The sequence below is a fragment of the Lactuca virosa genome, chromosome 8 (genome assembly GCF_052849685.1).
Source record: "Lactuca virosa cultivar CGN04683 chromosome 8, Lactuca_virosa_CGN04683_v6, whole genome shotgun sequence".
NCBI classification, from domain to species: Eukaryota; Viridiplantae; Streptophyta; class Magnoliopsida; order Asterales; family Asteraceae; genus Lactuca; species Lactuca virosa.
Genome location: NC_136433.1, coordinates 5,521,958 through 5,535,851, shown reverse-complemented (window position 1 = coordinate 5,535,851; position 13,894 = coordinate 5,521,958). Strand labels below are relative to the sequence as shown.

The following is a 13,894-nucleotide window of genomic DNA, read 5'->3' as shown; positions in this document are numbered from 1 at the left end:
ATACCATAAAAACATTACAGGGATGTCGGTCGAAACATTAAGAACCGTACAGAAAAACGAGAAATTTGTATGGTTATATAAATAAATAGTGTACAACTATCAACTACATTAGTTATTTACGAACTCGTTTCCCTTCATGCATCAGAATCATGTCTTCACAGGGAAATAACTGGTCAACAGATGAAACCACGATCCTACATATAGACTCCGCTACATTCCAAGCCGCCGTAACAGCTGTCGTGGCAGCTATCATGGTGCAATTCAACGCTAACAACATGAACGAAAATAGAAACAGTGTCGACAATTCAAACCGTAGTAACAACCAAGGAAATCAACAAGTGTCGGTCATCAAAAATACCTCAACCCATAAACCTAAGAGCAAGAAACAAAAGTTCTGGAACAAAGGAATAATCAAACTTCGCAAGAGCCCCCCAAGAAACAACGGGTAGTGGCCATCCATACTGCTACCGTTCCTAGTTTCCTACTGCTGTCCCTGTTATATTAAATAATTATATATATATATATATATATATATATATATATATATATATATTTAAATAAGTTAAAACTTCATAAATGGTCTTTGTGGCAGTGAAATGACAGAAATGTCCTTCACTTAACGGCCAAAAGCTAACGGAGTTAGCGAAAATGACCATTTGTTAAAAGTTTTGAAACCACAGGGACCATCTGTGAGGTTTTTAAAAATTAAGGACTAAACTTCAGATTTTCGGAAACCACAGGGACCATTTTTGAGGTCTTGTCTATTTTTTATTTATTTATATTATACATATATATTAAAGCGCATGGAGTATTTCAACAGGAATCTTTTTGGTTTTGGATTTTGGCCACGTAATTTTCAAACTTTGATAATTTTAGTCCCCATTGTTTATTTTTTTTTTCAATTTCGCCACACAACTTTCACCGTCTTATTTTAAAAAGGCCATATAATTTTCAAGCTTTGATAATTTTAGTTCTCATTGTTTATTTTTTCTCAATTTCGTCACACAACTTTCACCGTCTTTTTCTTTTAAAGAAATCTTTCAACATGAATGTTTTTGCTTTTAGAGTTTGGTCATATAATTTTCAAGTTTTGATAATTTGTAAAAAGAATGATCCGTGCAAAGCACGAACCTTTTACTACTTGATATTAAGGCTCAGTAGTTGGTTATATATAAAAAATAATATAGCCCCATTTTTTGTTTGAAGTACAGTACTAGCACGATCATAAACGGAACAAATAAATAATATAATAATTACAAATATGGTCCCTATAATTTACTTAGAAGTATAACTTTTTTATTTTTATTTTTATTTTTTTTCTCTAAATTTTAAATAATATCCATAACTTTTGTTTTTATTTGGTAATTGTCATCAACTCAAATAAAGAGACTTTTGTATCCTTTTCTAGTATCTCTCCTTTTTATTTTTTATTTATATTGATATTAAGGCTCACCATCCACTTCTTACCCATCTATGTATTAATAAGATAGAAATTAGAGATCAGAAAACTAAAATTCAAATGTCAGAAGGTTGCGTGAAAAAACCAAGATCGATTTATTATCAATCGATTTATTTGTTATCGTTAAAAAATGGAATTGATTAATAAGATTCTTCGATCAATGGTTAAGAGAGACCCAATGCGAAGATTGTTCCAGAAGAATCGCACGTCTCTTAGTCTTTTTCGTTGATTTTGTTTTAACTCCAATTTAATTCATTTTTCCGCTCTATAAACAATATGTGACATCCCCATTTTCACGGCCAGAAAAGACCGATTTTGTTTATGCTTTATAAAAATCAGAGTACTTCTTTTAATAAAAATCTTGCGGAATTTGTTCCCAGAAAAACATGATAAATACGTTATCAAAGCATTTCCGAAGAAATGTATTTTTATTCATTTTAAAACATTTGGGATGTCATCGTCAATACAGAAACATAAGCATAAACAGAACTTACATTCATTTACACTAGTGATCTACATCTCTTTTAAATCCCTCAGTGTAAAGTAACTTCATATCGACACCTGTGATACAAATAAACTGAGTGGGTCAGGTTGGGAAACCCTGGTGAGTACATAGGGTTTTCAACCCCCAATAATATAATTATTATGTTTAATCATCAAACAATTAACCCAATTACCCATCCCCATTATCTTATTTACTCTTAAGGATCTACCCTAAGAATCAGCTATCTCTTGTTCATTCATTCCTAAGGATCATCCTAAGGAATCGGCACGAAGTCCATCATCACCGGGGTTTAGGCACTAAGTCTGCATAGTCGCCAGGATTTATACAACAGGCACTAAGTCCGCATAATAGCCAGGGTTTTAGGCACTAAGTATGCATAGTCGCCAGGGTTTTAGGCACTAAGTCTGCATAGTCGCCAGGGTTTATACAACAGGCACTAAGTCAGCATAGTCGCCAGGGTTTTGGCACCAAGTCTGCATGATCGCCAAGGTTTAGGCACCAACTCTGCATGATCACCAGGGTTTAGAGTACACCGGGTGAACACATCGTTCACAACACCTACAGGTTGCGAGCCTGCTAGTGTTCCACTGGACCGTCTAGAATAGTCCGTGGTTGTCATCCATACTCTGCTAGATGACGGGGCCAGCATTTGGGAACAAGGCTTTTTACATCGTCCACCTCTCACCCTTACCTCATGGTCTATATCACCTCTCAACTCATCATCCAACCCATATTTCATCTACCCATGTTTTACCCAACATATTATGTAGATATAAATACATATACAATTTAAATCATATAAAACTTGTATAAAATCGTTCATCCATCATAGATAGCAAGTATACAGATAATATGCACACATAGCATGTAGTCTATATAAAATACTTCATATCTATGTGTAAGATGAAAGTAACTATGCACTCACTTGATAAGGTGGTGACTCGGTACTCGGACAACGTTTCGTTTACTTTTAAAATAATTTCCTTCGAAGAAACCTAGTATTATTACCACTAGATTTTAGTCTAATATTTACCGTGACTAATTATTAGTCTTATTATTATTATTATTATTATATAAGCGTTTAAACAATACTTTCCAACCACTATGTACAGACAGGGGCCAGACATAAAACACCGGAGGGCAGGACCATTTTGGCATATAACACTTCTGCAATCCAACAACCCTATGCGGCCCTTTAAACCAGATTCCCCGTACCGCGAGTAGTTAAAAAGATATTATAACGACACTTATATAAGTCATAATAATAGCTCAAATATTTATTATAAGTTCATAATAACAATACTAATTTTAAATGTAAGCTATATTAAAATAGATAAGCATAACTTACTTACAAGGGGGTTTTAGCTAGGAGTCGGGCTCTGCAGGGGCAGAACTTGAATCTTTCTAAGAAAGATTCGTGCAGCGCTTCAGCGCTCACCTTACTATACTAAAACTACAGAAAGAGAAGTCGAATCACGAGGGACCGAAATGCTCGGGAGATAAGAAGAGAAAGACTCTTGAATCAAGAGAATGGTGCAAGAAATATGAGAGCCCAAGCCTCTTATATATAGTAATTGAATTTACAAAAACTACCCTCCACAATTACTTAATGACCTTATAGTTATATAAACGACTAAACACCCCTTTATAATACTATTTTAAATAGATTTAATAATATTTGTACTAAACTAATGTCGAAAGTACTCAACACTAGTCTTATAACGACCGCATCGTCGATACCTTTCTAATGATATATACATATGTATATATATATGTGTACGTATATATGATTTATACTTTATTTTAATACGTAAATATGCTATTATAATTTGTAATTTGTTCATACGAACTCCGTTTTTGACGCTCTTTATATCCACGCGTAGGTGGGGACATATTCTACAACTTTCATTTAGACTCCGTCGGCTAATTTTGAATTTATTTTTAAAGTTATATTTTTAACAGGCCGGGACATGAAAAGTCTGTTAAAAATTCATAACTTCTTCATCCGACGTCCGTTTTCGTCTGTCTTTTTACCGTTGCGCTACTATTAATGAGATATTCAATTCTCATTTAGGTTGCGTTGGCCAAAAATCGATCGATCTAAAATTCGAATTTCGGGCTGTGCACTGCTATGTCAAATCTTAGAAAAATCATAAGTTCCTCATACGAAGTCAGATTTTGACGTTCTTTTTATGCACACTCTTGGTTTAAAGTATATTACAACTTTCATTTAGATATCTAAGGCTAAAAATTAGTTTATCAAAAATTCACTTTTTACGTTACGCGGTGTCGTGCCTGTTTCGTCGTAAAACTTCGACGGGCCATAACTTATTCGTTATAACTCGGATTTCAACGTTCTTTATATGTACGGAACCCTTGTGACATATACTATACATTGGTTAAGATTAATCCTTCTAAATAATCTTCCATCAAAAACTCATTTTTTGACGCTCATTGTCTCTAAATTGATTAGCCCGAATCTGCGGGCGTTACACAATATATCAGAGTTTTTTTTTTCCTAAGACCATCTCCAACCCCCTCTCATTTTTCCCCTCAAAAATGGAGTAAAAAATGGGATAAATAGTGTTTCATCTTCAACCATACTCCATTTTTACCCCATTTTTACCCCTAAAAATATATATTCCTAGAATATTTCATTTTTCCAACTTATATAGATTGTCAATCATACCCCTTCTACTAATTTGGTTTTAACAAATATATAATATATATATTTTTATTACAATACTATTAAATAAATAAGATTATATTTATAACACCAAATTATAAGTTTTTGTAAAATGCGTTATCGTATTTTAAAATTTCAATATGTATTTAACTTTTCATATGAATTTAATAAACAAAAAATAAACTTTATATTTATAATTTATAAATATAATGTAATATATAATACATTATTATAAGTATTAAATAATACATTTAAATTATAATTAGTAGATAAAAATAAACTAATAATGTATAAATATATAAAAGAGGGACTAAAATCGACAATTCAAAGTTCATCCCCATTTTGGGAGAAATGAATAGTATAAGACCATATTTGGTGTTATACTATACATTTCCCCCAAAATTGGGGAATAAATGGGGTATGGTTGGAGAGGAATGAGAAAAAAATGGGAGAAAAAAATGAAAAATGGGAGTGAGTTGGAGATGCTCTGACTAATATAAAAATTGGGCCCTAAAAATTTGGAGGCCCCAAACCTTAGGTCCATCCCCTTCCTTTCCATTGTTCACATCGATGGGAAAGATGATATGCGACAATACTTGTAAATTGACTTATTATATAGTAGGTGAAGTGATTTTTTTTTAGTTAGTGATTAATATGTCATGAACTGTTTGGTCCGACCCAATTTTTTTGAATACCTTTTTCTGCCCCAACCTATCCAAATCCTGGATCCGCCACTATAATAATAATAACAACAACAACATGCTACTTTCTGAAATATAAATATGTATTTACATGTAACACGGTTAAAAACGTATCGTATTTCATGTCGTGTAAACATATCTGACACAAATACACAAATTTGCCAAATCTTATGTGCTAATATCTTCTCTTTTGTAAGAAATGTAAAGTGAAACTAAACTAATTCATTTACACATGAAAAAAATGGTGATTTTTGATCTTCTTTCTTGCTTTTGTTCCACATTCATATATCCAAACATCATACACAACATTTTGTCCCATACTTCTCAATCCATCTTTGAATTTCTTTATGTGTAAGCACAAGAATCTTGTTTATCACATTCATTAAGCATTCTTGATGTTGTATTCACACTAATTGACCTAGATGGAAAAAAAAAATTAATTAGAGATTTTTTAGCTGCATTGTTGTCACTAAGGTAGTGTTTGTTTTTTGTCTGCAGATCTGCGTGACCTCTTCTGTCTGCGCCGCGCAGACCACGCGCAGACATTAGCTTTCACAGACTGTTTGTTTTTTTGAAGACTGCAGACCTAAAAATGTTTGCGCGCCCTCTTCTTGGCGCAGATGTGGACCAGAGTCTTCTAACATCTTCAGACATATTCTACCCTAAAAAAAACATATATATCTTTATTTTTTTTAAGTTTTTTTTTTAATTTATATTTTTTCCAACTTTATTAATGATAAACAATTTAAAAAAAAATTACAAAACTTAAAAAAAACGTTCGACGATACAAACATGATATTTTTGACAAATTTATAAATAAAGATTATTACAATAATAGTCGTTGAAGTTGTTTATATAAATATGAAAAAAAAATCATAATATATTCTTATATTTGTTTGCCAAATTTTGTAAAACATTATTTAATACAGTATCGTCAATTTCTCGAGAAAATATTTATTGTACGTTTTTAATGGATTTAATTGAAAAAATTGAAGTTTATTTTCATCCAGTTATGTATCAAATTATTTGATCACTAATTATAATGTTTAGTTATAATTTTGCAATCAAAGTTGTTGGTTTTTATCAAATATATACGTTAATTCATATCATTTTATTTTTATTTTTTATACAATAATACATAAAAGTTGATCTAGATTCGTTAATTATTTATAACAAAGTCATAAAAATATTAAAAAATCATTTTGAAATTTGAAAAAATCAGTTTATTTAGATTTCAGTTTATTTTAGTAGCCCGCAGATGTTAAAAAAACAAACAGTCTTCTTTTTTCAGACTGCAGACGTCTCTTCTACTGCAGAGGTCTACAGATGTGGTCCGCAGACTGCAAACATTTTCCTTCAGAAAAAACAAACAGCACCTAAATCTATAAAGTTACCAATTATATTTATATATACAAAAATGGTGTGAAAAAATTAAAAGGTTTCTAAGCATCCATCATAAAGGCTTTTATGCTCCAGGCCTGGAGTTATCTTGGTGGACGGATTTTCCGTTTACTTCTGCCCCGGATACTAAGATCCAAAGCAAACCCTGCTCAATTTCCCATTTGGATACTTTGATTTTGCCATATCATACGAAACGAAACATACACTAGGTTATAATCAACTCTTCTGTAGGTATGAAAATAAAATCCTATTTTCCAATATAAGCAACGATTATATGCTGATATGATTGTGTTCTTCTCTATTTTGAGCGCAATTATTAACACAGATGCTCCTGAATTTTGTTCCAATCTAGGGATTTCTCGGATGTAAACCTTATCTGGTTATTTCCTGATGCACATTTTTTTTTCTAGCAAACCTAGGGATTTAGACCTGTTCAAGTCTATATTATTTTAATTGCAAATCCGTTATATAGTTTTGTAACCCTAATTTGATCGATTGATGCTTGCCGGCTGCCTTTTGGGCCTATGTGTTAGGTCAAGTTAGTTATGTGGGATCTGCTGTTGATCTCAATTTAATATGTTTTTGAACTGATTTGTTGTTTGTCAATATCAAATCTACTTGTTTTTTGCTCATTCTGTCGTTAGGGTTTAAAAGCTATCTTCAGGGTAGATGCAGAAATTTTTGAGATTATGAACATGCAAGTGCGCTAGAGTTTTGAGTTGTTCATAATTCACATATTTGTCTCAGTTATATTGATCCTATATTATTGAGTTTTGAAGACTGCTTTCAGGTTTCAAATAGCTTCATAAGTTGGCTGATAGAACATGCTTACCTGTTGGTGATAATTATAAATGCTTAACTGCATAAAACCACATGTTGTGTTTCTTATTATTGATAATGCTGCTGCAGATAACATGTTTTAAATATCAAACAAGCTCAAATAAGAGTCCAAGAGAAAGCAAATTCATGATGGGGACAGAACTTATCAGGCATCATGTTAAAGAAGAGAACATGGAAATTCCATCTATTCCACCAGGTTTTGAGTCACTTACAGCTTTTTCCCTAAAAAGAGTAGACAATAGTTCACAGACAACAAAGAATGAACCAGGGGTTAACTACATTGATGATGAAGATGTAAGAAGGTCTATTAAGCGTAGACCATGGATAAACCATGGCAGAACTGATACCACTTCTGAAGATGAGTCTGATTCTAAGCAGGTCATTTAGATTGATTTTCCTTTTTTTTTTTGGTATATTTTACTTTATCAATTCATATTCCAACTTAATGAAATAATATATTATCATGCAGAATCAAACTTCGGGTGCTCAGCTTCCTAAAGGGGTTGTCCGTGGATGTGAAGACTGTAGTAACTGCCAAAAGGTTATTATTATTAATCTACTTGCACCTTAAATTGTTATCTCAGGGCTAAATGCACTTTCATTTATTTGTGTATTATAGCATCCTTCTTTCATTTCTTTCCATTACAGCATTGTACTTTCAGAAAATTTCTTCTTAAGGCATTGTACTCTGAAAATCTACTTAATTATAACATCGTGTTCAAAATTTTTCTTATTAGAACCTTATACTTTGAAAACATTCCACTTCCAATTTTTTCATTATTAAGGCATTGTACTTTGAAAAATCTACCTAAACATAACATTGTGCTTTCATTTTTTTTTCTTATTAGGACATTATACTTTGAAGAATCTACACTGTTATAGCACTGCAAATTGCTTATAATTGGGTAGTTTTTTCAAAGTACAATGCTGTAATTAGAAAAATGAAAGTAGAATGCTATAATAAACAAATCAATGGAAGTACGTTGCTATTTAAGCTAAAACACTTGTATATCCAGGTCATTGCAAGATGGCATCCTGGTGAAGCTCGCATGCCTGATCTTCTTGATGCTCCTGTTTTTCACCCGAGTGAAGAGGTCTTTTTTCTTTCTCTTTTTCTTTCTCTCTCTCTCTCTCTCAAAAAATTGATATCATAAATTTCCAGGAATTTGAAGATACACTAAAGTACATTGCTAGCATACGTGAAAAAGCTGAACCATATGGTATATGTCGTATAGTGCCACCTACATCATGGAAACCTCCATGCCCTCTCAAGGAAAAAACAGTGTGGGAATCTTCAACATTTTCTACGCGTATCCAGAGAATCGACAAGCTTCAAAATCGCGATTCATTAAAAAAAATATTCACACCCAATTACCACAAAAAAAGAAAACAAAGAAAATGCTCGAAAGCAGTGTCAGATAATAACTCATCCCCTGTTGAACCCGAAGCTGGTTTTGGTTTTGGTTTTGAACCGGGTCCACAATTCACCCTTAAGGACTTTGAAAAGTATGCAGACGATTTCAAAAACCAGTATTTCATGAAAAATAACAATTCTGAACCTTCGGTTGAAACAATCGAGGGTGAATATTGGCGTATGGTAGAAAAGCCTTCTGAACAAGTTGAGGTGCTTTATGGTGCTGATTTGGAAACTGGCACGTTTGGTAGCGGGTTTCCGAAAGAATCTAATCAAATTCAAATTCCAGGTGGGCCCCATGAGAAGTTTGTTAGATCTGGTTGGAACTTGAACAACCTTCCGAGGTTACCGGGGTCCGTTCTCTCATACGAAAGCAGTGATATATCCGGTGTTTTGGTCCCTTGGTTGTATATCGGAATGTGCTTTTCATCATTTTGTTGGCATGTTGAAGATCATCATTTATATTCAATGAATTACATGCATTTTGGGGCTTCAAAATTATGGTATGGAGTACCCGGAAAAGACGCGATTAAACTGGAAGCAGCTATGAGAAAGAATTTACCCGATCTTTTTGCTGAACAACCAGACTTACTTCATAAACTGGTGACACAGCTTTCCCCATCCATACTAAAATCAGAAGGGGTCCCAGTTTTTCGATGTGTTCAAAATCCCGGAGAGTTTATTTTGACTTTTCCTCGGGCGTATCATTCGGGTTTTAATTGCGGGTTTAATTGTGCCGAAGCGGTCAATGTGGCCCCCGTTGACTGGTTACCGCATGGTCAAAACGCGATTGAACTGTATCGTGAACATGCCCGCAAGACTTCAATTTCTCATGATAAATTGTTGCTTGGAGCTTCAAGAGATGCTGTGAAAGCTCATTGGGAGCTTAATCTACTCAGAAGAAACACACCAAGCAACTTAAAATGGAAACATGTTTGTGGAAAAGATGGGATTTTATCGAAAGCACTTAAGGCACGTGTGGAGATGGAGAGGGTAAGGAGGGAATTTCACTGCAAGGGTTCACAGGTGTTGAAAATGGAGGAGACTTTTGATGATAAAAGTGAGAGGGAATGCAGTGTGTGCTTTTTTGACCTACATCTCTCAGCTGCAGGCTGTCACAATTGTTCGCCTGTGAAATATTCTTGCTTAAATCATGCGAAACAGTTTTGTTCCTGTTCTTCAGCTTCAAAATTCTTCCTTTTTCGTCATGATATCAATGATTTAAGTATATTGGTCGAAGCTTTGGAAGGGAAATTGAGTTCTATATATCGATGGGCAAAACTTGATCTCGGACTCTCTCTATCTTCCTATGTAGTAGCTAAAGATGATGATGAATCACGAACCCCAGGGCATAATGGTAATTCTACCTACGCAAATATAACTCCCCAGAAACCTTCAAAGCCTTCATCTATGGTGAACGATACTGTCGTCATACTTGTTAGTGACGATGAGGGTGAGTCCCCACCACTTGCTGACATGGAAACAACACGTGGGTCCCATCCGGAAACTGTTAACATTACAAATCCTGTGAAATCTGAAGATCTGTCAAATATAAAAGAGACTGGTTGTGGAGTGGATTTGAAGACCGAAAATCCTGAAAATTTGACCCAAAATAGTTTGGATAGATATTATCGCCAAAAAGGTCCTCGCATGGCGAAAGTTGTTAGAAGAATAAACTGTAATCCCGAGCCTATGAATTTTGGTGTAGTGCAATCTGGACATTCATGGTGCGACAATCGTGCTATTTACCCTAAAGGTATGATATATAATATAAAATCTCAATCAGACCAGAATTAGAAAAAAACAATGGTTAAATAAATATTCCGTGTTTGTGTTTGTGTTTGTGTTTTACATACAGGTTTCAGGAGTCGGGTCAAGTACATAAGCATTTTAGATCCAACAGATATGTGTTACTACATTTCAGAGATCCAGGATGGAGGACATGATAGACCTCTATTTATGGTATTTTTAAAATCATCTATCATTCTGATTACACGCTTCATTTTACTATCTATACGATTTTATATAAAGTTTTTTTTTTTTTTTTTTTTTTGGAGGTTTCGTTGGAGGATTGTGAGAATGAAGTGTTTATTCATTTATCAGCTGTAAGATGTTGGGACATGGTTCGAGAGAGAGTAAATAATGAAATCTCAAAGCAACATAAGCTTGGAAGATCAAAGCTTCCTCCTTTACAGCCTCCTGGAAGCCTGGATGGCATGGAAATGTTTGGGTTTTTATCTCCCTCTATCTTACAGGTAAAAACCAAATAATTTTAATGTAGTAAAAAGTATAAATATGTATAATAATAGAAAATACACATGTTTAAAAAGTTGTTACAAATTGGCAGCGTCTTCAGTCAATGGATAGGAATCGGGTGAGTAGAGAGTACTGGGAATCACGGCCTTTCCACTCTGATGATAATGGTGATTTAAATACAAATACAAATACAGGAGGAGATGATGCTTCTTTAATGGTTAGTTTGTTTGAGAAGGGGAGTTTAGAGGAGTTAAATATGTTAGTTAGTGTTTTGGTTAAAGGTAATTCAACTGCTGACTGGACCCACCTCCAAACACTTGTTAGTGAAGAGATACAAAAGCGCAAAAGATGACTGACTCACTTGATTACATATAAACATTTTAGTCTTACTCTTACATTGGGATTGATTTTTTCTAACTTTTGTAAATGATTTCATCATATAGGCCTTCAATTGACATGTGTTTACAAAAATGATATGGATTTGAGGTTTGCTATGAGAATAGAAGTGTAGGAGTTTTTCAACTTGTAGTTAGCATCATATATGATAAACCAACTGTTACAACTTACATTTTAATGTTTTATAACATCAAAAACTAACAAACGCTTGAATGTTATGTGCAATTGGTCTACGGTGTTTGTTTTTTTGGGCAAAATATCCGCAGCCTGCGGACCATATCTATAGACCTCTGAGGTGGACCAAACATTGCAGTAGAAAAAAACAGTCTGAAAAAAAGACCGTTTGTTTTTTTAACATCTTCAGGCTATTAAAATAAACTAAAATTTAAATAAATTGATTTTTTTTAAACTTTAAAGTGATTTTGTAATATTTTTGACTTTGTTATAAATAATTAATAAATCTAGAACAAATTTTATGTATTATTGTATAAAAAGTGAATAAAATGATACGAATTAATGTATATATTTGATAAAAACCAACAATTTTGATCGCAAAATTATACTTAAACATTGTAATTAGGAATCAAAGAATTTGACACATACATAGATTGAAATAAACTTCGATTTTTTCAATTAAATCAATTAAAAACGTACCATAAATATTTTGCCAAGAAATTGACGATACTGTATTAAATAATCTTTTATAAAATTTGGCACAAAAAATATAGAAATATATTATGATTTTTTTCCATATTTATATAAACAATTTCAACATCTATTATTGTAATAAATCTTTATTTATAAATTTGTCAAAAATGTCATGTTTGTGTCGTAGAATCTTTTTGTTAAAGTAGTGTAATTTTTTTTTCAAAGTGTTTACCATTAATAAAGTTGGAATAAATATAAATTAAAAAAAACAAAAAAATAAAAATAAAGATATATGTGTTTTTTTAGGTTAGAAGATGTCTGAAAACTTTGGTCCACATCTACGCCAAGAAGAAGGCGTGTAGACATTTTTAGGTCTGCAATCTTTAAAAAATCAAACACTCTGTGAAGGCTAATGTCTACGCATGGTCTGCGCAGTGCAGACAGAAAAGACCAAAAAGATTTGCAGACAAAAAAACTATATAGGGTTTTACAAGTTGCCTGCTTTTCTCCTTTTTTTTTTGGTACGAAATTGTTTTAAACATATATTTTACAAATTTGCACCTCCGTTCTTTACAACTTTGTTTTTTCATGTTTTTTAAAACTTAGTTTTTGTGAAAAAAATAATCATTTTTCATAAAATTAGTGTTTTTTATAAATAAGAAAATTGCAAATTTGGTCAATATGCTTTGCCATTTTGTATGGTTTTGATCCACGTGGTTCTAAAATTACAAAATTCATCATTTTAAGTAGATTTCATTGTGGTTTTCCCTGGATAGACCCTGTTATCTCTTATTCGTTAATTCACCCTATGGGCTTGTATGTAAGGGTATTTTAGTCATTTTACATATAATCTCTCTCTCTCTCTCTCTCATTAAGACCCTAATTATCAACCTCATCTTTTTTTTTTTGAAACGGCAAACTAACTAATATACTCCTAAATAACCACCTATGTCTCCACCGAGACTTGAACCCCTGACCTCTCATATGAGATGGTCACTCCATACCGCTAGGCCATTGGCCCTTTGGTAATTATCAACCTCATCTATCTCGCTTGTTTTTCCTTTCGTTCTAGTTTAAGCTCACGATCTTCAAGTTCATTCTCTTTTCCCTAATCATAAAACTAATTTGAGATGATGATTACACAAACATTGTTATTTTAAAATTGTAAGATTTTACAAAAACCCAAAGGTTAAAACCATTAGCAAAAAAGAACTACATACAAACTTCTAAAAAAGATTAAACCCTACACATTCCATTTTCAACCTTCAACATTTAAAACCTTGAATCTTCGAACCTACCAAGCAACTTCAAACATGCTGACCCTCTCAAAAATTGTCATCCTCTACTTCACTCTTTGACCAAGGACGTACAGAAAATCGATTAAAGCCACAAGGATGTCAATACATTTAGCTCTAGAGCCAATGAGATAAAGTTATGAGATAGACCTTCCAGTGCAGTCAAGTACACGAACCAACTTAGGGGCTGTTTGATTTCTTGCTGATCCGGTCTGATCAGACATTTTGACTGACCCGGTCCAGCCACTATGTTTGATACCATCTATTTTGCAGCTTATTCAACCCACACTCAG

General features: G+C 33.1%; 1 protein-coding gene across 2 annotated transcripts; it reads left to right on the top strand.

Annotated features, from left to right (window-relative positions):
- Positions 1-6,793: 6,793 nt before the first annotated feature.
- Positions 6,794-11,828, top strand: LOC145129998 (putative lysine-specific demethylase JMJ16). 2 transcript variants are annotated; one of them, XM_079064842.1, is made up of 8 exons: positions 6,794-6,961; positions 7,662-7,970; positions 8,062-8,133; positions 8,609-8,686; positions 8,755-10,762; positions 10,865-10,968; positions 11,064-11,261; positions 11,354-11,828. In XM_079064842.1, exons 2-8 carry the CDS (start codon positions 7,719-7,721, stop codon positions 11,612-11,614), a joined length of 2,973 nt encoding a protein of 990 aa, XP_078920968.1. In that variant the 5' UTR covers positions 6,794-6,961; positions 7,662-7,718; the 3' UTR covers positions 11,615-11,828. The 2 variants fall into 2 exon arrangements, with proteins under 2 accessions (XP_078920968.1, XP_078920967.1); XM_079064841.1 differs by having other exon boundaries at positions 6,794-6,983.
- The last annotated feature ends 2,066 nt before the right edge of the window (positions 11,829-13,894 follow it).